Source organism: Pelecanus crispus, chromosome 11, assembly GCF_030463565.1.
Source record: "Pelecanus crispus isolate bPelCri1 chromosome 11, bPelCri1.pri, whole genome shotgun sequence".
Lineage (NCBI taxonomy): Eukaryota > Metazoa > Chordata > Aves > Pelecaniformes > Pelecanidae > Pelecanus > Pelecanus crispus.
Genome location: NC_134653.1, coordinates 17,003,266 through 17,027,056, shown reverse-complemented (window position 1 = coordinate 17,027,056; position 23,791 = coordinate 17,003,266). Strand labels below are relative to the sequence as shown.

The following is a 23,791-nucleotide window of genomic DNA, read 5'->3' as shown; positions in this document are numbered from 1 at the left end:
CTGAAACCCAACCTTCATCCACCTACAGCTGAGTCCTCCCTTTCTGTCGTTCCAGCTCAGCTGAGCGCAGCACTCCTGGCAGCCAGCCCAGCTTGCGTGACTGAGCTAGCAGCTGGTCTTCAGCTCCTTTTAGAAGAGATTCTCTTCTAACCCAATCCGGATCATCCCCCACTCCCTTTTGTTGACCTATTTCCCTCCCCGCCGTATATCTTTTGCAATGGTAAGCTTCACTGTTTGCAGCTCCCTTTCCAGAGCAGCTGCAGTAAGCTGTGGGAATATGGTGGAAATGCTATGAAAGGCAGTACGTGTTTCAGAACCAGTGCCTAATTTAGGTTGGGAGGGACCTTTGCAGGTTGTCTGGCTCAGCTGCTTTGCAAGGCAGGGATAATTCAGGCTGCTCAGGGCCTCGTTTAGTTGAGTGCCGAATGTCTCCAAGGATGGAGGTCCCTCTGCCTCTGGTCCTGTCCTAGGACTTGACCACTCTCAAGGAAGAATCCTTGCATATTAAACTCATTGTGCATTTAAAAGAAATTGACTGTGTTAACATTGCAAGAGCACTGAGTTTTAATCCAAATAGAGAGCTTTTCTCCTACTCCCTTTCAAATCATGTGTGCCTGCTAAGTTAACTGGATGCTTATTCCATCTGTCCACCATGGTGGGGGAAGAGGCTGGGACTCTTGATTTTTTTTTTTTGTCCCCTATGGGATCTCTGGCCTAGGACAACACAAGGAGGGAGCTGAGAGGGAACTGGATCTGTTGTCCCATTCAGCACACATACTTCCCACTGCTAGCTTGTGTTTGCATGTGGGCTAGGAGAGGAAGAAGTATGGGCTTGTAGAATAACTTAGGTTGGAAGGTACCTGTGGAGGTATCTGAGCTCATCTCCCTCCAATGAAATCTATTTTCTTAATTGTTTCTTTGAGCATGCACAGTAAAGCAGGTGCTCTGCCAGCCTGAAGGAGTTGCATGGTCCCTGTCCCACTGTGTGCAGCCTAAATAGGAGGAGATACTTGCAGTATGGTAGAGTGCGCCAGATGACAGCGAGTCACTCTGGTTACTTTGGTGTTTTGGTAATACAGCATTTTTTATTTACATACCATATCATTATTATTTCTGTGTGAAAACGACTCTTAGTTCAGGATTAGTGCCAGTTCTCTAATGTTCATGCTGTACTTGTGTTACTCTGTGCACTATGTCATGTTTCTAGAAAATGACTACATTTAAAAGAGATTAGAACCAGCAATGAGAAATGTCCACTTGCTAATTGCTAAGTAGTAGTTAGGTAGGAAAGCGTGGTGCTTGGCTTTGGGTGGGCAAGGGTGCCTGTGTGAGTCACAAGCTGTTTTTAGAGGGAGGTCAGTGGCTTTTGGTACTGCAGTTAATTAGCTGGTTGGACTGGATCCAGATCTCATTAATATTTAATTCATGGCTGGTTCTTAAGGAATCTGGATCTCACAGTAGTCTCAGCAAAAATCTTAATGGGAGGTGGCTCTCAGACTTGTGACTGCGGTCTCTTGGCATCTGGCTCGAGGTCCTGTGCGCCTTAGAAATGTGCCATGTCCTCCAAGTGTCTGGTCCTGGCTGACTAGTGCAGACACAAGCCTGAACCCTCACGAGGAGTTTGGGAAGTCATCCAACGTGGGGCTTGGGTCCCATCAGCCACAGCCTGGAGGAGGGTGCTCTGCTCGGCCCTGCTGGCACATACCGTGTCAGGGATGAGCCTGGCCCCCTCCTGACCATGATTTCTCCCCTCTCTTAGGCCTGAGGACAAACGTGGGACGATGTCGGAGGCACGACACGACAGCACGAGCAGTTTACAGCGCAAGAAGCCACCATGGTTAAAACTGGACATCCCGGTGCCGGTGCCCATGTCGGTGCCAGAAGAACCCCAGCCTGTGCAGGTACAGAGGTTGGGGGCAGGAGGGAGGGTCTGTGGAGCCGTGGAGGGGGTGTGCAGAGCCCCATTGCACTAAGAGCATGCCTGTGCCTGTGGTCTCAGCAGTCCTGGCTGAGAGAAAGGCAGTGTGTGATGGCAGGTCACAAGGCCACGTGAGAAGGGGCAGAGCCATTGGGTAAATTTATGATCAGTAATTAACTCCCCCTTGAAGGAGATGTGGGAGGGATGAGGGTAGGTTGCTGATATGCTCAGATCAGTGGATGTGACTGTTTGGATGTGGGGATCATGAAAAGTGTGCTGGCTGGGGGATATGAGAGTGAGGTATTCAAACAGGCATTTCTTAAGGGGACTAGAGGAGTGAAGGGCTCCTAGAGAAATATGAGGCCCTGGAAGTGCTGGAGCTCATGCTGAACTGAGCAGGGAGTGAATCTGACTGATGAATAGCCAAGGTAATGACAGGCTCTCATCAGTAACAGCAGAGAAAGAACAGTTACTGGCAACACAAAGCTGTTACCAGCATGAGGAACATATGAAAATCATGTGGGATGAGAAATAAGTAATGTTGAAGAGTGGCGAAGTAGAGATGGGGTGATAGGTTAATAGGAATTGTGCAAAGTGTGAGCATAAAACATCTGTATTTGTGCTGGGAGTAGGAAGACTAACAGGAATTTCTGCTACAAGGTGGCAAAAACTCTCATGTACGGGTGAGACCTGGGTAGGATGACTGCTGGCTGCTCGTGTGACCTTACTGCAGGAACAGAGACTACCTGCACCAAAGGTAGAGCTGGAGGGTTCTTACAGCCCAGCTCCATGGGTGGGATGCAGTGCCTTGGTTCAGTTGCTTATGTGAAAGAACGGTTTAGCCATCAGAGAAATGGAGGGTTATACAGCTTTCCTGAAGGGGAGTTGAGGACAAGCTTGTCTTAAAAGGGAACTTACATTGTGCTTGGAATAGCAAGGACTGACCTCTTTGCCATTCCTTGATCCAGGGACTGAAATGCACTTCAGTTATGTGGCAGCTTCTGGCAGATAAATCATGATCCTGGCTTTCCTTTAGAAGGAAAGTGATCAGGGTTCAGTCTGCAGGGATTAGAAGTGGAATGGAGGGTAACAGTGCAGGTTGAAACCTTTTGAATCACTTATTTAAGGCTTTGATGGATGTTCTCATACCTGAAATCTCTAAATCCAGCTGGTCACCTTCTGGAGAGACACTGTAGTTATGATGGAAGCTGGCAGAGGTGATGTTCTCTGGAGGTCCAGTATGCTCAGTACAGGCTGTCAGGATAAGAGTGCATAATGGGCTCCTTTGGTTTATAATCTGAGTATCTATGCATTGGTTTTCACATAAAACATAACAAAACCATTAAGATTAGTGGAAATTATTAGCTTTCTGGGCTAGAGGGGCTGGAGTAGCAAGTAGTCTTGAGGCAGAGACAGTGTCTGACCAGAGAAACAGTTGATCAGAGCTTCACTTGCCAGAGGGACAATCTGCGCAGCCTGCATTTTACAAATGGTAGATGGTGTCTCTGCCAAGCTGATGAAACATTAATCCAGAGCAGCCCTGAGGAGGCAGTTGTATGAGCTGAGAACAGTCTGGCGACTTGTGTCATATTTGGTAGGTGACATTCAGCCAAGACATGCCAGGAGCTTTCAGACCTGAGTGTGTCCAGACAATTAGGTTATAAACAAAGCTGATGTGGCTTTCCCAGCTTGCTTAGCCTGCACCAGGCAGCAGCTACAGCACAGACCCACCCACAGCTCTTTCAGGCTTTTAGTGCAGATCCAGAGTCACTTGTGAAGCAAATCTCACTTACCGTGCTTCTCTTCACCTTCTGGATTGGTCTAGGAGTGTGTGATCTGGGTTTTTTTCTGGCTAGAAAAAAGCCGGGAGGCTATGTTGCAGGAGCTCATGTAATACGCCCCATCTACAAATGGACATCAGTCCATGGGCCAGGCTAGAGCCAGCCTGAACTGAGACCCACCGCAACACGCAGATGCTGTGTCCTTGATGCTAACTGTTCTGTTCTGCAGAGCCATTCCTGGCTAACATGAACACAGTCATTGTTAGCCTGATTTTGCTGCCCAACTGCATGCACCCAGCTTGTAGTTGGGGTGTTGGGTGGCTGTTGAATTGCTAACTAGATGTTTCACAACCTGACTGGCCTTGTAGAGCATCATTCTGAGAACACTGATTCCCCTCCTGCTTTTCTTCACAGCCAACGAGACGTCAGGCCTTTCTGCGAAGCGTGAGCATGCCTGCCGACAACACCCGTGTGCCCTCCCTGCCTAATGAAGTGAGGAGACCGGTGCTACAACGACAGACCTCAATCACCCAGACCATCAAGAGGTGAGACACTGAGTTCACGGAGGCTGCTTTAGTTGATTCTGCCCTTCATTGCCATCCTTTATTTGTGGATTTATGGTCCTCTGCTTTTCCCATTGCCTGGCACTTAAGTGGCACGCTGTCACAGCAGGATTAGGTTGTCTCTCTTGTTATCTGTTGTGAGGTTGCGGAAGAGGATGGGTGCAGATAGGTCCCCAGTATATAAACTCAGAGGTGCTATATAGCTTGTCTTCAGTAAGTGAGGAGACAAGTCCTGGGAGGAAGGTTGTGGTAATTGGGACAATGAATGGTTCTTGCCACTTAGAGACAAGTTTTGACTGCCCTCATGCCCCAGGGATCTGGCTGTATCTGACTAACAGGATGCCTCAGGCCCTGATGTTTAGCTGAGACTGTATGATACGGTGTGCTGGGCTTGCTTTGGTGCAGTGTCTGAGAGCATATTGCTGGGGGAGGCAGAAGCCCATCCGGAGCAGTCCAGGGCTCTCGGCAGCCTGGCTCCTAGCACTAACTCATTGGCAGGTCCTTGGGATGGCTATGGGTGGTGATGGAGAGTAGGGAGAAGCTGCTCCAGTCCTGTCCCCCACACCTGCACAGAGGGTTGTCATTTGTCCCCATGACCCAGGGGTCTCTGAGACAGAGCCACACAGCTGGATGCTCCTTCCCTCCCTGTGGCAAAGGCTTATCTCAGTTTGTTCAAAGGGAGTGGCTCTCCCAGCTGCTCTCCTGAGATGCCTGGCTTGTATCCCTGGCAGTGTGTCAGGCCTGCCTGGATTGTGGGAGCATCCCTGGAGCTCCACAGGTCAGGGGCACTTTCAGCCAGCCAGGCTTCGCCCACTCACAAAGGAGCAACTTTCCAGCTATGGGAGAGACTGACCTCCCACACGCTGTTTTCCTTTGCCTCAGAAGTTCCCCAGCTGCCTTGGTGGTGAAGCTCTCCTGCAGCAGCTCTCTGTGATCCTGCTTCTTGCAAGGTTGGGAGGGCTGAGCCATGAAGCAGTGTCTGCTCTTTTCAGGGCTGTGGGCAGCTTCTGGGCCTGCCTGAGGCTGTCCTTGCACACGTAGACTGCCTTTTCCCTCACCTCCAGGCCCTTGTCCTGCTCCTTGCCAGGACAATTAGGCAAGAGCATGTCAAGGATGAGGGGATATCCTGGGAGGGTGCTGCGGAGACCCTGACAAGAAGCATTGCGCAGGAGGGCCAGGGTAACCTTCTCCCCCAGAGGTCCTTGCAACATGCAGCTTGTGTGTAGGGTGGAGAGGTTGGGGAACTGTGAACCGCTTTGGTGGTGGGGGAACAAATTTGCCCCCAGTGCTACTACATTATAAGACAGACAAGGCACATGGAGCTACAGTGAGCAAGGAAGGAGTGCTGGACAGTGGTGGTGAAGCTCCCACACACTGAGGGAGATGCTAATGTCCTGCCTAGCATTGGGGCAGTGGGCAGACACGTGTGGCTCTTGCACCAACAGCCCCTGTAACATGTCTTCCTCTTGCCTGCGCAGGCTGTAATGGAAGTGCTGGGGCTCAAGTTTGTGGCCGTGTCCATGCCTGTGCTTAATGGTGTGTGTAGGCATTTTGTACTCTGGGAGTACATGCGGTCCTACAGGGAGTGGTCCAGTGGTGCGCAAATGGTTTTGGAAGTCCTGGGAGTGTCCTGCTCAGAGTATGTATGTGGGGGGTTCAGTGCTATTTTGCAGTACTGAGTTGTCTCACGCAGGCTGTTGTGCAGCACAGGAGGTGGCCAAGACTCACAGCTTGTGGGTGACTTCTACAGAGCACTGTGGGATGTCGCTAGGAGAGCAGGTGCAGCAGTGGGAAGAACTTTCCAAGGGGCAGAACTGCAGGAGGTGCACACATGACATGACACTAGCAATAAAAGCATGAAATAAGTGGATCAGAAACAAGGGCACAGAACTGGAGAGTACCAAGGAAAGGTCTAAAAACCAGTGCTCCATTTAGCAGAGCTAGGGATGCAATGGAGAATTGCAGACCATGCAACCATAAAGGTGTCTTGGGGATTTGTTTTGTGAGTCCAGGGAGGCTGACTGCCAGGTTTTCTGCTTAACACAGTCCCCAGGATGCACAGAAAGTGAAACTGTTCTGGCAGCAGGACTCCACACTGTCCTGTTCCCTGGGGCTTGGAGGATACAGATCAAGTGTGAGCCTGAGGTCAAGCCTGTGTGGTCTAGAACATGACATGGGAGTGATTCATGTGCCTGAGTATAGGCATCTAACACCACCTCCAGTCTCCTGGGGTGTCCGAGATGTCCATGCAAGGCAGCAGCTATGGCACAGATAGACTTGTGCACCAGGCAGGATCCTGCCAGGGTCAACCAGAATGGGCCCAGGGCACTTCCAGTGGCATCAGACACCTGTATCTAAGCAGATCGTATCTTGGCCTGCTGACATCTCCATGGTTTCACACTCTGATGTCCAAAGCCAGCCAGTGGGATCTGTAGCTGGGCATCTGGGCAAAAGGTGGCAGATCACAGAGGTCTGGGGGTTGAGGGGGATTGCAGTATCCCTGGTATCTTCAAGAGCAATGGGAGACATACGTCAGAGGTGCAGATGCACCAAAAGGATTCAGCAACCTCCTGGGCTCAAAGATGGTGTTGTGTGGCTTGAGTTTGGTTGTTTCTCTTAGGCCATGCTCTCAGCTGGAGGCCGCTGTCATGTGCAGTGTGGCACAACTGCTGCCGATGGGGCTATGGAAGGAGACGGGGAGCTGTTGGATGCAGGTCCTGCTCCCCTCCACAGCCCTGCAGGCTCCTTCCCTTCAGCTCTCTTTTCTTTGCAGCAGACAGGTACGGTTTCAAAGGAGTCAGACCCTGCCTGTTCATGGGCACCGGGTGGGCAGGAGTTCCCTGAGAAAGCGGCAGTCCCTGCCCCGATCGTTTTTCAGGTACTGGTAGCACTGAGTGTGAAACTTACCCCTGCATGTGTGTGCAAGGGCTGTTGTGAACTGCACAGATTCTGGCTGTTGCTGGGATCACGTTGCCTTTCCAGGGCTGGCCAGGAGGCCTACAAACAGGCAGGAGTGAGAAAGTTCATGTGTGCTTCTAACAAAAAACAATCGTCACTCCTACTAAATATATAGGCAGCTGTCAATAAGTAGCATGGACTAACAAGCTATCCACCCGCCAGCCTCACTCTCTCCTGCCTTTCCTAACAAGCTATCAACCTCCTGGTGTTCACTGTAGCTGGAATATCTCCCCAGGGCAGCCACAGCGCAGCCTGCCTTTGCTAGCATCAATGCAACATGTGGTGTATGCATATGTTGGCCCCAAAGCCTCCTTGGGGCAGAAGAGGAAGGAGAGGAAGCAGCACTGAACAGATGCTAGTTGTGTTGGTCCAGATGGGGTTCAGAAGCTGGTGAATGAAATAGAACATCCATTCTTTCCCTGTTGACATCATGGCATTTTCTAATCCAAACGTGACTGTCTTCTTTTTGAGGTGGAGGTCTTTGTTTACTTAGCACCAAGGAGATGAGCCACTCTGGGAGTCCAGGGCACAATGGCCCATTGACCACCACCCCCGAGGCTGGAGCTCAGTAAACTTTTAAATCAGGTAGACAATGTGACTTTGTTCCTGGCAGGGACTGGACCTGATGCCCAGGAGTCCATTCCTGTCCTACCTTCCTCACTGCTACCCTTGGCCAGATGCCACTCTGGCACTGCGTCCACCTTTGGTGACTGTTTGCATTTGGTCTTGGGCTTTCAGGGCTGGTTAGCTCAACGTGACAGAAGAGCGAGAGCTGACCTCTGATGTTGGTTTGTTGCTTGTTACAGTGCTCCAGGGAGTCTGTAGGATGTGATGGGGCTCCCCAGCTGGACAGGGGTGTTCAGCATCTTCCCAGGGTGCTCCAGATACGCTAAACTCTGTAGTCAGCTCTCTTGGACTATCTTGGCTGTGCTCAGAGAGTGGAACCGCTCTTTACCCTGGCCCTGGACCACTAGTGGTCTCGCAGTTCAGGAGTGGCCCTCACAGTGCAGAACAGCTGTAGTGGTGCTTGTCCTTCCAGGCTAGCGGGAGCACAGTTTCAGAGGGCTCTGAGGCGCTGCTGTTGGCGTAATGGGCCATTCATCAGCAGGCTCATATGGGTATGAATGACCCTCAGTCCTCTCCCTTTGAGGAGTGGCCCCGTGTACGGGCTTGTTGCCCAAGGTCACCTTAATGTTGAAATATTGGTTATGGCAGTCTATGAGAAGCCCTCTGAGTTGTAAGACTGTTTTGTGGCATGCTTTGTGCCTGTGCATCTGCACAGCCAGAGCATTACCTCTGTGCTATAGGCTTGGTTTGGGTCTGTCAGGCCAGATACTGACCCTAGGCCCTTCCGCTCTGAATGGAAATGAAGGTTGCTCCGATGAGATGTGGGTCTGTGGGAGCAGAGCAGTGCTCTGAGACATGCACATAGTCCCGTGTCTGAGGTCTGGCCCCTGTTGACTTGCTGGAGGCATTTGGAGACATTTGGGTCAGTGAGGTCAGGTGAGATCTAGCAAGTGACCTCACGCCTGCTGCAGGGTCTGTTCTGGATCGTTGGGAGAGTGGGGAAGGCCAAGGGCAATGCATAGTGGTTTGCATCTGGAGGTTTTAGCTGGAAAGGCTGTGGGTTTCAAATCCACATCTCTACATGGTGGCAGGACACAGGACACCTTCACCTGTTGGTTGATGGTATTTTTGCTTGGTAGGGTGCAAAACACAGGACTAGTTTCCTGTCTCCAGTGCACTGACTCAATTCCCCTGTGTGACCTAATTCTAGATTTAACCCAGCCTTTACTCCAGTGTATGTTTTAATACTCCCTTTGTGATCTGTGAGGTCTTGCTTCTCAGCAGCTGGAAATCCTGCCCCTGAGCAGGGGGTCTGAAGCCAGGGTTTTGGGTTTGGATTGGAAAGACTTTCAGGTTTCAACACCTGGGCCAGACAGCTGTAGGCTGACATAGCTTGTCATCTTCTGAGGAAGGATTAACCACAGTGGGAAAGGCTTGGCAGGCTGCAATGATCTTTGTAGGTTTAGGGTACCAGCTGTCCTGCAGTATTTGAAGTAGGTTGTTAGTCTGACTTATCCTGATGCCTCTGGGCCTTCCTTGGGATTTTGCTTCTGGTCAACTGCTGTTCTGTGACACCAGCCACTTGGCAGCAAACCTGCCTCATGGCTGCAACCTTGTGCTCCCACTTCTGCAAATAGGAGCTCCTACAGCTTAGAACTGTGTGTGTCTGCCTTAGCAGAGATCAGGGCTGCAGCAAACATCTGCCATTAATGTTACCTTTGAGGAGGACAAAAATCCTGCATGAGTGTGAGATGGAGAAGGTAGGGACATCCTGGGAGTGTGGGGGGAGGCTGGGAGAGAACAGTGAATTGTGGTGGCTTTTGGGAGGAGCTACAGAGCCATAAAATGGTACAATCCCACAATGGGGACCTAGAGCTGGCCTGAAGATGGTAAGTGTTTTCAGTAGATGGTTTTTTAAAGAAAAAAACCCTTTTCACCAAATTATTTTCTGAAGTTTTGTTCCCTCTCTTTTTCTTTCTTTTTAGAAAAACTCAGAACAAACTGTCCTTTACACATAGTGAATCTCTCCTGTCATTTTTCTTCTGTGTTAAGAGGCAGAATGCTGTTGATGGTTGAACATTTCTGGCCAGCATCTGTCAGGTTGCTAAGACCAGCTGAGGACAGGCTGCGAGATGCTTGTGGGGAAGAGTTCTGCCTGTCTTTCAATTGGGGTGGGCTGGAAGTGACCACCAGGGGTTTTGTCTTCTCATGTGCGTAGTCCAAGCAAACATAATGCTTCTTTGCACTTACATGCTGGCATCTTTCAGAGGCACAGCGGACTGGTTTGGGGTGAGCAAAGACAGTGATGCTACTCAGAAATGGCAGAGAAAGAGCCTTCGCCACTGCAGCCTGCGGTATGGGAAGCTGAAACCTCAGGTCATCCGGGAAATGGACTTGCCCAGTCAGGACAATATTTCTCTAACAAGCACAGAGACTCCTCCTCCACTGTATGTCGGACCCTGCCAGCTGGGCATGCAAAAGGTGAGTAACCTGGGACAGAGTCAAGGCCATCGTGAGTTTTCTGCACAGTGTCTTTACCACTTGGGCAGCTGTGACCTGTCTGTGGGCTTAGTTCTGCCTGAACATGTCTGAGCTCCATGCTCAGACACTTCCCAAGTCTCAGATACAGTTTAGCAGACTCCCTCCTTCAGCAGCCTCTCTCTGGTCTCGTTGGCTGAAATCCTTCAGCTGTTTCGGTGATAGGCTCAGAGCTGTGTTTGTCATGTTGTTACTATGGTGGTGATTAGATTAGTGCAGCATGTCCAGGAGCTCTCAGCTCGGGCTTCTGCTGCCATTTTGCAAGGACAAAATTCTGTTGTACACAGAGTGGCCAGTATCCTGGACCCAAATGTACAGTAACAGGCCTGGTACCACTCAGGACACTGGCCTAGTGGATCCTTGTCCCAAGCAGAATGCAGGCAGTAGCACAGCTACTGTCCTCATAGAAAACTGGTTATGTTTTAGGACTTTGAAAAGTGTTTCTTGCATCAGCGGTACTACAGCTCTGCTCACAGGTCCTCAGAAATGGTTCTGAGTGCCTGCAAAGGGCATCTGATAGCCCCCTATTTGCTACCTTCAGGTGTGACCCCAGGGGACAAGACCCAGCCAAACACATCCAGTTACCAGCACTTCAGAACTAACCCACAATATCCCAGTGATAGTAACCGATGCGGTTGATTACTGTGCATTAGTGAGCACCACTGCAACCTGGGCAAGTGGGGAAACAAATTCCTTCCAAAGCAGGTTAGTCTGTGACCTGAAGCCTGGCTGCATCACTGAAGCACAGGAGAATATTGTGCATCTTTCAATCAAGTTTCACCTTGTTGTGCTCTTTCCTGTTTTCTTACTAGCTGAAGTGTCTGGCAGTTAGTCTTTGGTCACAGAAGACTCAGAAATATTGCTGGGCTCTTTGTGGGCTACATTAAATCAGAACATGGTATCAGTAGGTGTAAAAAAAAAAAGCCCATAAAGCTTCCTGTTGAGTGTGCAACTGTGGATTAAAAAAAGCTTGTAAAACGTTAGGATAAAGCATAGAAATCTTAGGGAAACCGCAGCTGTGATGATGTAAGGACAGAGGCAAGGTTTGTAGCTGAAGGCAATATTTTCATTAGGTTGATTCGTATATTTGGAAGAAGTGAGAGCTTTGGCCTGAAGAGTCCCAAAGAAGGGCTTGCAGCTCCCGGAAGCTTGCCTGCTTTTTCCAGCTGTTATAACTTAATTAATGGAAGCAGATGTAAATATACAGTTAAACTTCAACAGGATACTGTTTAAGTCCTGGGCTGTCCAGTATCAGAAAGGAAACTAGCTGAAGAAAGAGCATGGCTGTGTTCAGGGATTTCTCAAACTCCTGTTCAGACAGCACATTCCCTGACCATAGAGCTCACTGGCACAGGAGATGAATGAAACCAAGAGCCTAGGAAGGGCTGAAGGAGGTTTGGGGTCTCCTGTGAACATCAGGAACATTCTGGGTGAAAATAGTCAATACCAACAAAATAAAATAAAATAAAAAAGAAGGACAGAGGGAGAGGTTTGAGGACTAAGGTTTGAGGCTTACAACTAGGGTGTAGCTTGCAACAGGTTATTCCCTATCTCCCTAATGTAGAATTGCTTGTTGGTCCATCCAGCCTGGTTCTTGGTCAATCCCAGGAGCCAGGCCACTGTTACGGTCTCAAGATTGTTTGGAGGGAGGAGGGTTTGGGGGTGAATGGACTGATGGACTTCTTCCTTTGGCAGATCATAGACCCCTTGGCCCGTGGCCGAGCTTTCCGTATGGCTGACGACAACGATGGCTGCAGCATCCCACACACACCGATCACGCCAGGCGCCACGTCGCTCTGCTCCTTCACCAGCTCACGCTCAGGGTTCAATCGCCTCCCACGACGGCGGAAACGGGAGTCTGTTGCCAAAATGAGTTTCCGAGCAGCTGCAGCTTTGGTGAAGGTACTGTCTGGGAGGGCAGAGACCAGTCTGGTGGCAGGATGGGACTCTGTCCTGGGAGAAAGGTGAGAGGGAAGGAGCTGCTGAGCAGAGAGGATGGAGAGAGCAGTGGTGGAGGGGAAGAAACCAAGCCATCTCCTGTTCTGTTTCAGCCATGTGTCTAGGAGGCAGGATTTGCAAGAAGCAGGGATGATGGCTAGATTTTGGTACAGGTCTTGCTTTCCCTTTATTGGCCTGGGAGCTTTGATTCCTACAGCCAGCAGCCTCGGAGTGTTCCAGCAGGTCCAGCGCAGCCTGCCTGGACCTCTGGGTGGTCCATCTGCACCTGGTCCGCAGTCAAGGAAGAGCAGAAGTACCTGAGGCTCTTACTATGCAAGTCTCTTCATCCTGCCATGTGTCTGCTTTCCTGGGCCCAGTGACCTTTTTGCTGTGTCCAGTACCACCCATCACTGTGGTTTGGTCAGAGACATTGTACAATATGTGGTGGAGGAGCATGTTGTAAGCCTCACCTGTGTGGGAGATGGGCACTGTGGACTGAGGAGTGGGGTAACCTGTGAGTCCCACCAGGAGGGTGTCACGCATCAGCAGGTCTGCTGCATTCCACACACAAGTGTGAACCAGCTCAGCACTTGGGCTTCCTGTGCGCTGGCTGGGGTGGCCTGGCATGTGCCTGGGGTTCAGATTTCTGGCAGTGACTCGATGCCACTTTCTCTGGCTACAGGGGCGCTCTGTGAAGGACAGCACCCTGAGGAGAGCTCAGCGGCGCAGCTTCACCCCAGCAAGTTTCCTGGAGGAGGACACGGTGGATTTTCCAGATGAGCTCGACACTTCTTTCTTTGCTCGGGTGAGGGGCAGGGCTCTGGCATGGTATTGGCCCCAGAGGCAGTGCAAAACCCTAGGTCTGGCAGGACTGTGTGTTGCAGAGAGCAGCACTGCTTTCTGCCAGGGCTGGTATCTCAAATGTGATGCTGGCTTCTTCTGATGGGACTTCTGTTTCTCTGCCCAGGAAGGAGTCCTTCATGAGGAGCTCTCTACTTATCCAGATGAAGTATTTGAGTCGCCATCAGAAGCTGCAATCAAAGATGCTGAGGTGAAACCTCTGGATCAGACAGATCTCACAGGAGGTGCCTTGGACAAAAATGAGCTTGAAAGAAGCCACTTGCTACTGTGAGTATCTCCCTGGAAGCTGCCAGAGGCTAATATGGGGTGGCCAACCCATTCAGAGTGGGACCTCCTGCATGGAGGAAGCCAGTGCTGTGGGTGCTTGGTGCAGAGCTCAAAGAGCAGACGGGTGTTCTTTAAACCCAGCTTAAGACCTCCTGCCCCAGCTTCCCATGCATGTGCAAGGTGACTCTAAGGCCACCTCTGCAGTCTCTCCAGCAACTTCCAGCCTCACATGATGTGCTTCAGAGGCTGTATCATGCTTTGAGGAAAGAGACTTTAAATCAGCGGTGAGGATGCTGGGGGCCCGGCCTTCAGCTATGGAGAATGGAACAAAGATGAGAAGGCTGTTGCCATTGCCACAGTCACCAGGAACTGTTGTCTCGCTCCAAGGAGTGGTGTGAAGCATTGCTGGGCTACATTCCTCATTCAAAACGAGAGAAAGGTGTGGCACTGATGCTGAGAGCCCTACAAATATGTGGGTGGTACTGTATTGTATGCCTAGATTTTTTCCACCTGAGTAACTGGTACTGAGTAATTGCTCTGGGTCGTTTCTGAGTCAGCTCTAGCTTAGCTGGCAGCTCTCCCCAGTGGAGAGCTCTGCTGGGTGTGAACATTGAGCAGACAGGGAGGTCCTTGTTGTGGTTCTGCTGCTCACGGCCCACCTTGCTGTGTTGGTGCTTTACCTTCAAGTGTTTCCAAGAACTTGACTCAGTCTTAACATAAGTGGAAGCAGCAAATGGTGGGAGTTTGTTGTCACTCCTCTGAGACAGTCTCAGTCTTCTTGATTCCATTTGGATCTCGTTAAATATTTTTATTTATTGAGGAAAATACATTTCGTTCACGCTTCAGAGAACGTGTTATCAGAATCATAGTCGGGTGTCCTTTTAGGTGGCCAGGTGTTTATTTTGGCATAGGCTGATAGCCCAGCACCGGAAATATTGGGAAACAGCACCTCCGTAACACAGAAACCACTTGAACGCCTGGGGCAAGAGCAGGCTGCAGTGGAATCTGCACTTTCGGTTGGAGAAGGAATTCCCAAGGGAAAGTTGAGACTTTCAGCTTTATAAAGATGCATCTTCTGTAAGGTGCAATATTGAAAATAGCTGAAGTTTCACAGCAGTGTTTTTGGCTAAAGAGGTTCAGATTCTCCCTCATCTTGTTGCTTGTCCATACTTCCGAGCCGTCATGATCTCTCCAAGATGCTCTGGTGATCTTTCAGTAAAAAGTTTGTCAGCTGGTTTCTCTGACCACTTTTGCCAACCATTGTCTTTGTGCAGAGGGGGTCATTTAGGAAGCCAGAGGAGGTAAACTAGACTAGAGTGCATGTCAGGGGCATGCCTACTACAGTGCTAGGCGGTGAGCAAGGGTGAAATGGTAGGGTGGGTTTTTTTTTTTTTTTTTTTGGTCAGGGTCTGAATGCTGCAGACCTGACCTCCAGACTGCTGTTTAAGAGCAAAGAAATATGAAACCATCTGAATATAGTGGAGGCTTACAAAGCAGGTACTGTTCACCAGTAGCTTGTGCAATGTTCATCACATACTCTATTTTGGTAAAAAAGCTTTCCTTTAGACAGTGATGCTTGGGATTTTTATTGTGTTGTTGAAGCCTGGTTTTACTGTTTTCCCAAAAAATTCATGCATTGGTGCAAATAAAGGGGTGAATGGAAGACAAATTGTGAGAGGTAACTGGCACAGCTTGCAGCATGTGACAGTGTCACTTTCTTGGTCTGCGAAGCTGCTTGGATTCCTGCTCTTCTCTGTCTGATTTGGTGGGCATGGGGGTTTGACTTGCCAGTCCAATCACAGTAAAGTGCTTCAAGGGTGGGGATTTCCACTGCTGGGCTAAACTACACTTCTATTTCATAGCAGAGAGCAGAGTAAGAAGAATGAAATAGAGGAGGAAATACATGTGCATGAGGCTGCAGATGTGGCCAGCTGCAACCTCCCCATCTTAGCCTGTTGCTGAAACACTTCTTTAAAGCCTTGAGAGCTTCTCATCAGTGGCGCTTAGTTTGGCACAGCTGCCTTGTGCCACCTTCTCTGCATGTAGTCCTGCGCTTTCATCAACTGGCACTGTGTAACCCTTTGAAATACAGCTTCCACTTCAGGGCACCTTGTCTGCCATCAGCTGCTGCTCAGCCCAGCTGTGGTGGGACAGACAGAGCATCTGCTGCCACCAAAGACTAGGGAAGGGCTGGTCCCCATTGCTGTGCCATGGAGAGGGAAAACATTGCTGTCCTGCTTTTTTATTTCAGCCCACTGGAGCGAGGCTGGAGGAAGCAAAAGGATGGGGCCCTGGCACAGCCCAAGGTCCGCTTGCGGCAGGAGGTGGTGAGTGTCAGCCCACAGAAGAGGGGCCAGCGCATCGCTGTCCCTGTCAGGAAGCTCTTTGCCAAGGAGAAGAGGCCATATGGCCTGGGAATGGTGGGGAAGCTGACAAACCGTACATACCGCAAGCGCATCGACAGCTATGTCAAGCGGCAGATTGAGGACATGGATGATCACAGGTGAGAGCTGCAGTCACAGAAGGGGTCCCAACAAAACTAGTGAGTGAGTGATTGCTGTTGCCCCTTGGTGACTCAGGTCACTGCCTCGCGGTTGTTGGGTGAAACCTGCTGCTAAGACCCCGCAGTCTGTATCCCTGAAGTACAGTGCAAACTGCAGCAGACAGCAGCATGTTAGCATCAGTGTGCACTGGGAGCTCACCCTGCTCCTCACGTTGCTTTGGGTGTCTGTATCTCTGCTACCTGGAGGGACTGCAGATCTCTGCCCCACCACCACTGTCCTGTGATGAACAGGAAGGCTCAGGTATCCCTGCCTCTGATCATAGAATCATAGAATCGTTTAGGTTGGAAAAGACCTTTAAGATCATCCAGTCCAACCATTAGCCTAACAGTACCAAGTCCACCACTAAACCAATTAAGGGTAGAGTGATAATTTCATGTTTCCTGGCTTGGTGGCTGGATTATTTTTTAATGAAAGTAAAAACTAGGAATCATTAAGGTTGTAAAGGATCTCTGAGATCATCAGTCCAACCATCAACCCAATACTACCATGCATACTAAACCATATCCCAGAGTGCCACGTCTAACCATTTTTTGAACACCTCCAGGGATGGTGACTCCACTGAAGTCATTATTTCAGACACACAGCACACTTTGGCATCAGGCTTATGTGTTCTCATGGATGCTTTCTTGGGAAAGGGTGGCTTGCCCAGTGTAATGGGGGAGTCAGAGTAAACAAGCCAGCAAGACCTTAGGTCATTGCCTCCAGTCTTGTGCGTCCCTAGGTGATCCTGGCCCTGTACCCCAGATTCTGCCGAAGTCCCTGGGGAAAACCAGCAGCTTTTCTCCTGTGTTCTGTGAGTAGATGTAGTATGCCTGGGTTTCTGCCTCTGATCTTTTCCCTTTCCCTCCATCCAGGCCTTTCTTCACTTACTGGGTCACCTTTGTGCATTCACTCATCACCATCCTCGCTGTGTGCATCTACGGCATCGCCCCTGTGGGGTTCTCACAACATGAAACTGTTGATTCAGTAAGTAAATCCCCCTGACTTGCCTGCAGTGTGATTGTGTCTCAGCCTTCAGCTGCTGGCTCTTGTGTCATAGTCTTCAGCACATTGGCTACTTGCCTGAGGGCTTTGACAGCTGGACGCTGGGTGTCCAGCCTCACGGGGCTGCCTGCAGCATTTCTGTGAGCCCCCACACTGCATTCTCTCCTTCCTGCAGCCACATTGTTCTTGACATCAAATTATATCGGCACGAAGCATAGTGGGCTCTTTGCAGGCTCTTGGCTCTGTGCTGGGAGCCCTTTCAAACAACTTGTTCCCTTCCTGCTGGAGACCAGGTGGATGTTCGTGGCAGGGAAGTATTTCAAACCTGAGTGAAGTGTTTGCAACAGTTGCAGGATTTTGCTTCTGCCAGGACCAAAACTGACCTATCTGATTTTGAGAGCAGATCTTGAAGCTGATTGTAGCCTTCCCACGTGTTGTTAAAGGTCTCTGGGGTACATACCTCTACAGCCATATCCCTGCTCCATGCAGGGCATGCCCTGGGGAGCTTCTCATCTACGTGTCTGACAACTTTCAGAGCCCTGTCACCAGCACCTGAGCCTACACTGCTGGCAGGTGCTGCTTATGCTTCTGAGCTGTGTGAAACTTTTTGCTGGCTCTCAAGCCAGTCCCAGGTCTCCAGGCCCTGGGATTTCTTGAAAGTTGAAGTAGCCAGAGATAGACATTTTAAATGAAATCTTAAGATGAAAGTGCCAAGGCCTTGATGGTGGTTAACCTGTGATCCTGCAAAAGACCAGTTTGAGAGAACAGTGTGCCAGTCATCACCTGTGGGGATTTCTGTTCATCCTGGCTACTGTTTTCACCAGCCCCTGCTGCTTGACCTGCTGACTCTGTGGGCAGGAACTCATGGGGCTCTCACTTTCTCTCCTTGCAGGTCTTGCGAAACAGAGGGGTTTATGAAAATGTCAAATACGTTCAGCAGGAAAACTTCTGGATCGGCCCCAGCTCAGTGAGTGGCTGGGACTGTTGGGGGACTGCGTGCTGCAGCCATGCCATCCCAGGGACTGGGGTCCTCCGCTGCTTGGAGCTTGGTACTAGCAGCTGCTGTTGGTCGGATGTCCCATGGGGCCCTGCCGTCACTGGCAGTGTGCAGTGGCGCTCCCGGCCCTGACCACCCTGCAATATGGGCTACCAGGAGGCTGGGATGGACCTTGGCACTCCTGCTTTGCACCCTGTTCCTACGAAGCCAAGCATGGGGCCAGAGAAAATGCAGGAGTTGTATGGTGTGTGACAGCTTTCCTGATGCCATTCCCCCTGGGAAAGGCTGTTGTGTCCCAAAGTTTCCTTTCCCAGCCACAGTGCTGGCCTTACTGGGGCCATGGGCAAGGAAATCCCTGAACTTCTGGGCTTGCCTTCTTTGAAGCAGATATTGAGAGTATGCCTGATGTGTGTGGGGCTTCATCATGCAGGACCTGTCCCTGGTCCCTTGAGTCCTGATAGGGGTACCCCTCGCAGTTCCCCCAGCCTGCTCTGCCCCAGGCAATTGTTATCTGCCTCTTGGCTGAGCTGAGCATTTCCATCTCTGCCAGGAGGCCCTGATCCACCTAGGGGCCAAGTTCTCACCATGCATGAGGCAGGACCAGCAAGTGCACAGCTTCATCAGTGCCAAGCGGGAGAAGGAGAAGCACTCAGCTTGCTGTGTGAGGAATGACAAGTCGGGCTGCGTGCAGACCTCAGAGGAGGAGTGCTCGGTGAGTGCAGTGGCCCCTTTCCTGTTGTCCCTGCAGGCTCAGGGCCACTTCTGTTGATGCTTCTCCCACCCTGGGCTTCATGGTGACACCTCTCCTCTCTCCTGCAGTCCACACTGGCCGTGTGGGTGAAGTGGCCCCACCACCCCAGCACACCAATGCTGGCAGGAAGCAAGAGGCAATTTGGGTCTGTTTGTCATCAGGACCCCAGGTAGGTCTGGCATAGCCCAGCTGCCATCCTGGGGGGGGGCCTAGGGCTGCTGTGACAGTAGAGTCAGAGAGGCACGGAGTCCTAGGCTGGTTGATTGCTGGATGGGACAGCAGCTGCTCTGTAGACCAAGGGACATGGGGACAGTGATGTCCCTACCTCCCCCAACAGCTGGAAGGGAGGCAGAGGCAGAGTGTGGTGATATTTCTGCTCCCCGTAGTCTCCATTGTTGTTGGCTGCCCATGTGCACAGTGGCTTGTTGTGAGCGGTGGGTGCCTTCCTCATCCCTCTTCCCCCTCCTCACCTGCTCCCCACACAGGCTCCCTTCTTGGGGTACAGCAGTCACGTTCCCAGTACACTTCTGCCCCAAAGCCCTGCCAGTCTCTGTGTATCGTGGTACACCTTTGCCCTCAGTCACCATGGGCTGACGTAGGGCTGGGGCCAGCTGAATGCCCACCTTTGGGGTTGTATCCACCTGAAAAGGAGTCAGTGAGTTGCTGGGCAGCTGCATGCTCTGATGGCTGCCTTTGTGCTGAAGCCGTGATCTCTTCTTGCTGGAAGGAGGCTGCGGCTTTGTTCAGCATGGCCTTGGCTGTTCTGATGTAGTGTGTCACCAGCCTCTTGCCAGGGACAAGGAGAGGAGCTGTGGGACTGCAGCCTGGGGCCAGGGACAGTGTGGCGGCTCCCTGGGAGATCCTGCCTGCTGCTGGTGCTGGGGAAAGTAATTTCTCGGTAATTTCTGCTTTCTGTTGCTGCAGGGTGTGTGAGCAGCCAGCCTCGATGGAGCCACATGAGTGGCCGGATGACATCACCAAATGGCCGGTGAGCATTGCCAGTGGCACAGGGCCTGTGTGGGCAGCTGGAATATGGCATTTGCATCCCACTGTGCAGAGCCACAGCTGTGTTGGTGGAAGGGGTCTCTGGTGCAGCCTCCTGCTTGTTGTCACAAACACTAGATCAGGGCAGTCATGGTTTTGTCTAGCCAAGGCTCAAAGCCCTGTAACAACAAAAGTTCCCCTGTGCCAACTAAAACCTACTAAAGCCCTGGGCCCTGCCAGGGTAATAGGGTGATGGAGACAGCCTCCACCTCTGGGCTGTTTTCATCTCTTGGCAGAGAGGAGGTGTTGATTGAGCCTCCCACAGATGGGGTGTCAGGCACCGTCTTGCTGTCAGAGCGAGGCCTTGGGAGGCCTGTGTCTGTGGGACTGGCTACTTCCCAAGGGCCTGTTTTGACTTTACCCAGGCAGCAAGCAAAGCCATGGCCATCTGACTACAGCCTGTTGCCTTTTTCCAGATCTGCACAAAAAACAGTGCCGGGAATTACACCAACCACCTTCACATGGACTGCGTGATTACAGGCCGGCCCTGCTGCATTGGGACCAAAGGAAGGTAATGAGTTTTACCTGTATGGAGAGGGGCTGGGTGTTGGGATGAGACACAGGGGGCCCTTTTCTGGTTGTAGATGCAGCCTTTTGTCCTCCTTGTCCTTCCCACAGGCAGTCCAGAGCCCTGCTGGGGAGGGGAGTTGGACAGGGAGCCATGATGGGTCTCCCAGACAGAGCAGGGCTTTGGGATGAGCAGGAGATAACAGCCAGCCTGAGTCTTCAGTGCCACAGGGTGTCTTGCTCAACTGGTCCTGCGGTTTGGAGGGACTCAGATCCCAGGGGATAAAATACTTCTGCTGGGGAGTTTTGCACTTTTCCTTGGGAATGTCCAGCTTGGTCCTGAAAGGCTACGTTGGCCCCAGCCTGACATCCCTGAACACTCAGGGAGATGTCAGGAAACAACCTGCTCTGGGTTTGCCAAGGAGGAAGATCCTGTTCTTCCTCGTGTTGCTCCTCAACTTGAGAAGATACCCAGTGCTTGGGCCTGGCTTTCCCTGCTAGGGAGAAAAATCAGTGCTGCCCCAAGGAGTTTCTCTGTCCCTGAAAGTCATGACCAGGGTGCTCTTGGCCTAGCCCCCCCTTTCCACTCTGTCAGTGACAGAGGCGCAAGAGACACAGCTTCCCCAAGCTCTGGTGGCTCTTAGCTGTAAGTAGCTCAGCTTTAGCACTTGTTTTGGAGCCCCTATATGCAGGGTGTTAGTCTGCGGAGGTGACTCGGGCTTGCCTGTGGGAGAGAAGTGGGAGGGGTGTATGGAAAGTGGCGCTGGGCTCAAATGGGAATGTATTAGTGCGTCTGTTGCAGAGACACTACATGGTGTCGGGGGCAGCTGACGGCATTGATTTTCATAGGCAGACTTGGGATGAGACAAGGGGTAGTGGGTGGCCTGGGAGGGCACAGTGTGGTCCATTGTGCCTTCCACATGTGACTTGTTCCTCATTTTGTAACTGTGCCTCCTCCAGGTGTGAAATAACCTCCCGGGAGTATTGTGAATTTATGCGGGGCTATTTCCATGAGGAGGCAACGCTCTGCTCTCAGGTAAGCGTGGAGTTGGGGGTTTGTATGGCTGCCCTTCTCCCTCCTGTTCCGTAGCAGCTTGGCAAGATCTGGGGGCAACTGTGCTGCAGTGTAGGTGAGAGTCCTGTGTCCTGTCACACCCTGAGCCCAAGGGAAGTTGCTGATCCAGGCTGTAGTGGCAGAGCTGGCTGCATCTGTCCCTTTTTGGAGATCAGTTTAGGACGTGGGCTGGCAGCTGTGAAAGCCCAATACAGGACCAGTGTGGAAGCAGCGGGAGAATGCAACTTTCCTGCTCCGTTGGCGAGGAAATGTGGATGTCTCAGTTGTGCATGTGGTGAAGAATAAGGTGAAGAATGAGGGCTTAAAGCTGCCATAGGGAATGGGTGGGGTTGTGCTTGACTTGGTGTTGGATACATTGGTTGGGACTTGACACAGCAGAGAAGAGCAAGGAAAGCCCTTCTTTCAGAGCTAACTGCAGTCTCTGCTCAGGCCTTAGTAACCAGCCATGCTGTCCGGCACTGGTTGGCACACCTTACAGCCTCACTTCTGCTGCCCTAGGTGCACTGCATGGACGATGTCTGTGGACTCCTCCCTTTCCTAAATCCAGAAGTCCCTGACCAGTTCTACCGCCTCTGGCTCTCGCTTTTCCTCCATGCTGGGTAAGCATAGGTGTAAAACTTCCACTGTCTGGGTGGGGGAATCCTGAACCCTGGGATTGCTACTGAGGGTTGTTCTGGCAGTTCCTTCCATGAGGTATGTGGCGGGGGCTGAGCTTGTTGTCCCTGCTGGGAGGGGTATTAGAAGTGTGGGCAAGGCCAGACCAGGAGCTCTTGGCAAGGCTCGGCAAGGAACACCAGCACAGGGGTGACTTTCAGTGGCTGCTGCTTCAGCTTCTGTACTCTAAACTTGGCAGGATCCTGCACTGTCTGGTTTCAATCTGTTTCCAAATGACGATCCTGCGGGACCTAGAGAAGCTGGCAGGATGGCATCGCATCTCTATCATCTACCTGCTCAGTGGCATCACTGGGAACCTTGCCAGTGCAATATTTCTACCCTACAGAGCAGAGGTGGGTCTCCTGAAGACTAGGGTCCCGGTAATGTGCCCTGAACACAAGCCTTCTCTACATGCCTGTGCCTCTCTGACAGAGGCAGAGAGACCAGAGCTGGGCTCATCTCTGCAGCACGTGGCTTGTGCAGATTTATAGCTAGAAGATAGCACCACACTGTCATGTAGCTGCTGAGCAATAACATCCCCCAGAGCACCCTGGGCTTTCCAAGTGGCTGGCCTGGTCTGGCTGCAGTAAGAAGGCTGCCTCCCATAATGAATGGCAGGTTTGTCCAACCACAGGATAGGGGAGGCCCCTGGCAGGCTGGGAATTGAGATCTGCACCTGGTGCCAGAGACACTCCGCGTCTGAGTGGCAGGCAGGAGAGGGGTAAAGAGCAGAGCTCACCTTTCCCAGATTGTCCAGGACTGTCCCTGTTCACATGCCACAGCTGGAGAAGTCTGATGTGACTGTCCAGCTTCACTTTAGAAGATTGCATGGCAGGACCTGGAGGACTATCTTCAAGGTCCTTCAATAAAGAAAAGTGCATGCTGGGTGGGGGGAACGAGGAGATTGCCTTCAAGGACTTCTCCACGCTGACAACTCAGACCAGATCTGCCCTCCTTCAACACAGTCTGTTCTGGTGATTGCTGCCCTCATACCTACTTCAATCCTAAGATCAAACCAGGCCCCCTTACTCCTTGAACCCTATTATAAGGATGAAGTTGCAGGCTGCAGCATCTCTTTCTCAAGAAACACTGAACAAGGAGTTGAATGATAAATAACTGTAATGCCTAGAGCTGGCTGCAGAAGCCAGGCAGATGGCATGTGCCTGATGTTACCTGTAATGCTCTTCTTCTGCAGGTTGGCCCTGCAGGATCCCAGTTTGGGATTCTGGCCTGTCTCTTTGTGGAGCTCTTCCAGAGTTGGCAAATCCTGGCACGCCCATGGAGGGCTTTCTTCAAGCTGCTGGCTGTGGTGCTCTTTCTTTTTGCCTTTGGCCTCCTGCCTTGGATTGATAATTTTGCTCATATTTCAGGATTTATCAGTGGTTTCTTCCTCTCCTTTGCCTTTCTGCCCTACATTAGCTTTGGGAAGTTTGATTTATATAGGAAGCGATGCCAAATTATAGTTTTCCAGCTCATCTTCATTGCACTCTTCTCAGGACTTGTGATTTTGTTCTATTTCTACCCCATCAAGTGCGAGTGGTGCGAGTTCCTTACGTGTATACCATTCACAGACAAATTCTGCGAGAAATACGACCTGGATGCACAGCTCCACTGAAGGCAAAGACTGGCTTCTCGAGCAGGCACTGGAGATGGACTGTCTTTGCGTTTGCTGTGCCAGTTTCATGCGGACAAAGCCTCTAATCCAATGACACTTCTAACCCTGCCCGTGGTTAATTTAAACTGTCTCCTTAGCACTTGGCAGGCATGTTTTGCCTTATCTCAGAAGACTCTGAAAACAGAACGTTTGTGCCTTGTTCAATTGTA

At 51.2% G+C, this 23,791-nt stretch overlaps 1 protein-coding gene across 1 annotated transcript; it reads left to right on the top strand.

Annotated features, from left to right (window-relative positions):
- Positions 1-1,781: 1,781 nt before the first annotated feature.
- RHBDF1 (rhomboid 5 homolog 1) lies at positions 1,782-23,582 on the top strand. Its single transcript, XM_009490306.2, has 17 exons — positions 1,782-1,901; positions 4,114-4,244; positions 10,055-10,268; positions 12,021-12,227; positions 12,946-13,068; positions 13,231-13,391; positions 15,643-15,894; positions 16,810-16,921; positions 17,832-17,906; positions 18,487-18,648; positions 18,756-18,856; positions 19,612-19,675; positions 20,148-20,242; positions 21,199-21,274; positions 21,812-21,912; positions 22,167-22,320; positions 23,163-23,582. Exons 1-17 carry the CDS (start codon positions 1,782-1,784, stop codon positions 23,580-23,582), a joined length of 2,568 nt encoding a protein of 855 aa, XP_009488581.2.
- Positions 23,583-23,791: the final 209 nt, after the last annotated feature.

Coding starts and splice junctions, on each gene's coding strand:
- RHBDF1 (XM_009490306.2), top strand. CDS start 1,782: ATGTCGGAGGCACGACACGACAGCACGAGCAGTTTACAGCGCAAGAAG. Junction 4,245..10,054: donor ATCACCCAGACCATCAAGAG/GTGAGACACTGA, acceptor GGCATCTTTCAG/AGGCACAGCGGACTGGTTTG. Junction 18,857..19,611: donor GTTTGTCATCAGGACCCCAG/GTAGGTCTGGCA, acceptor CTGTTGCTGCAG/GGTGTGTGAGCAGCCAGCCT.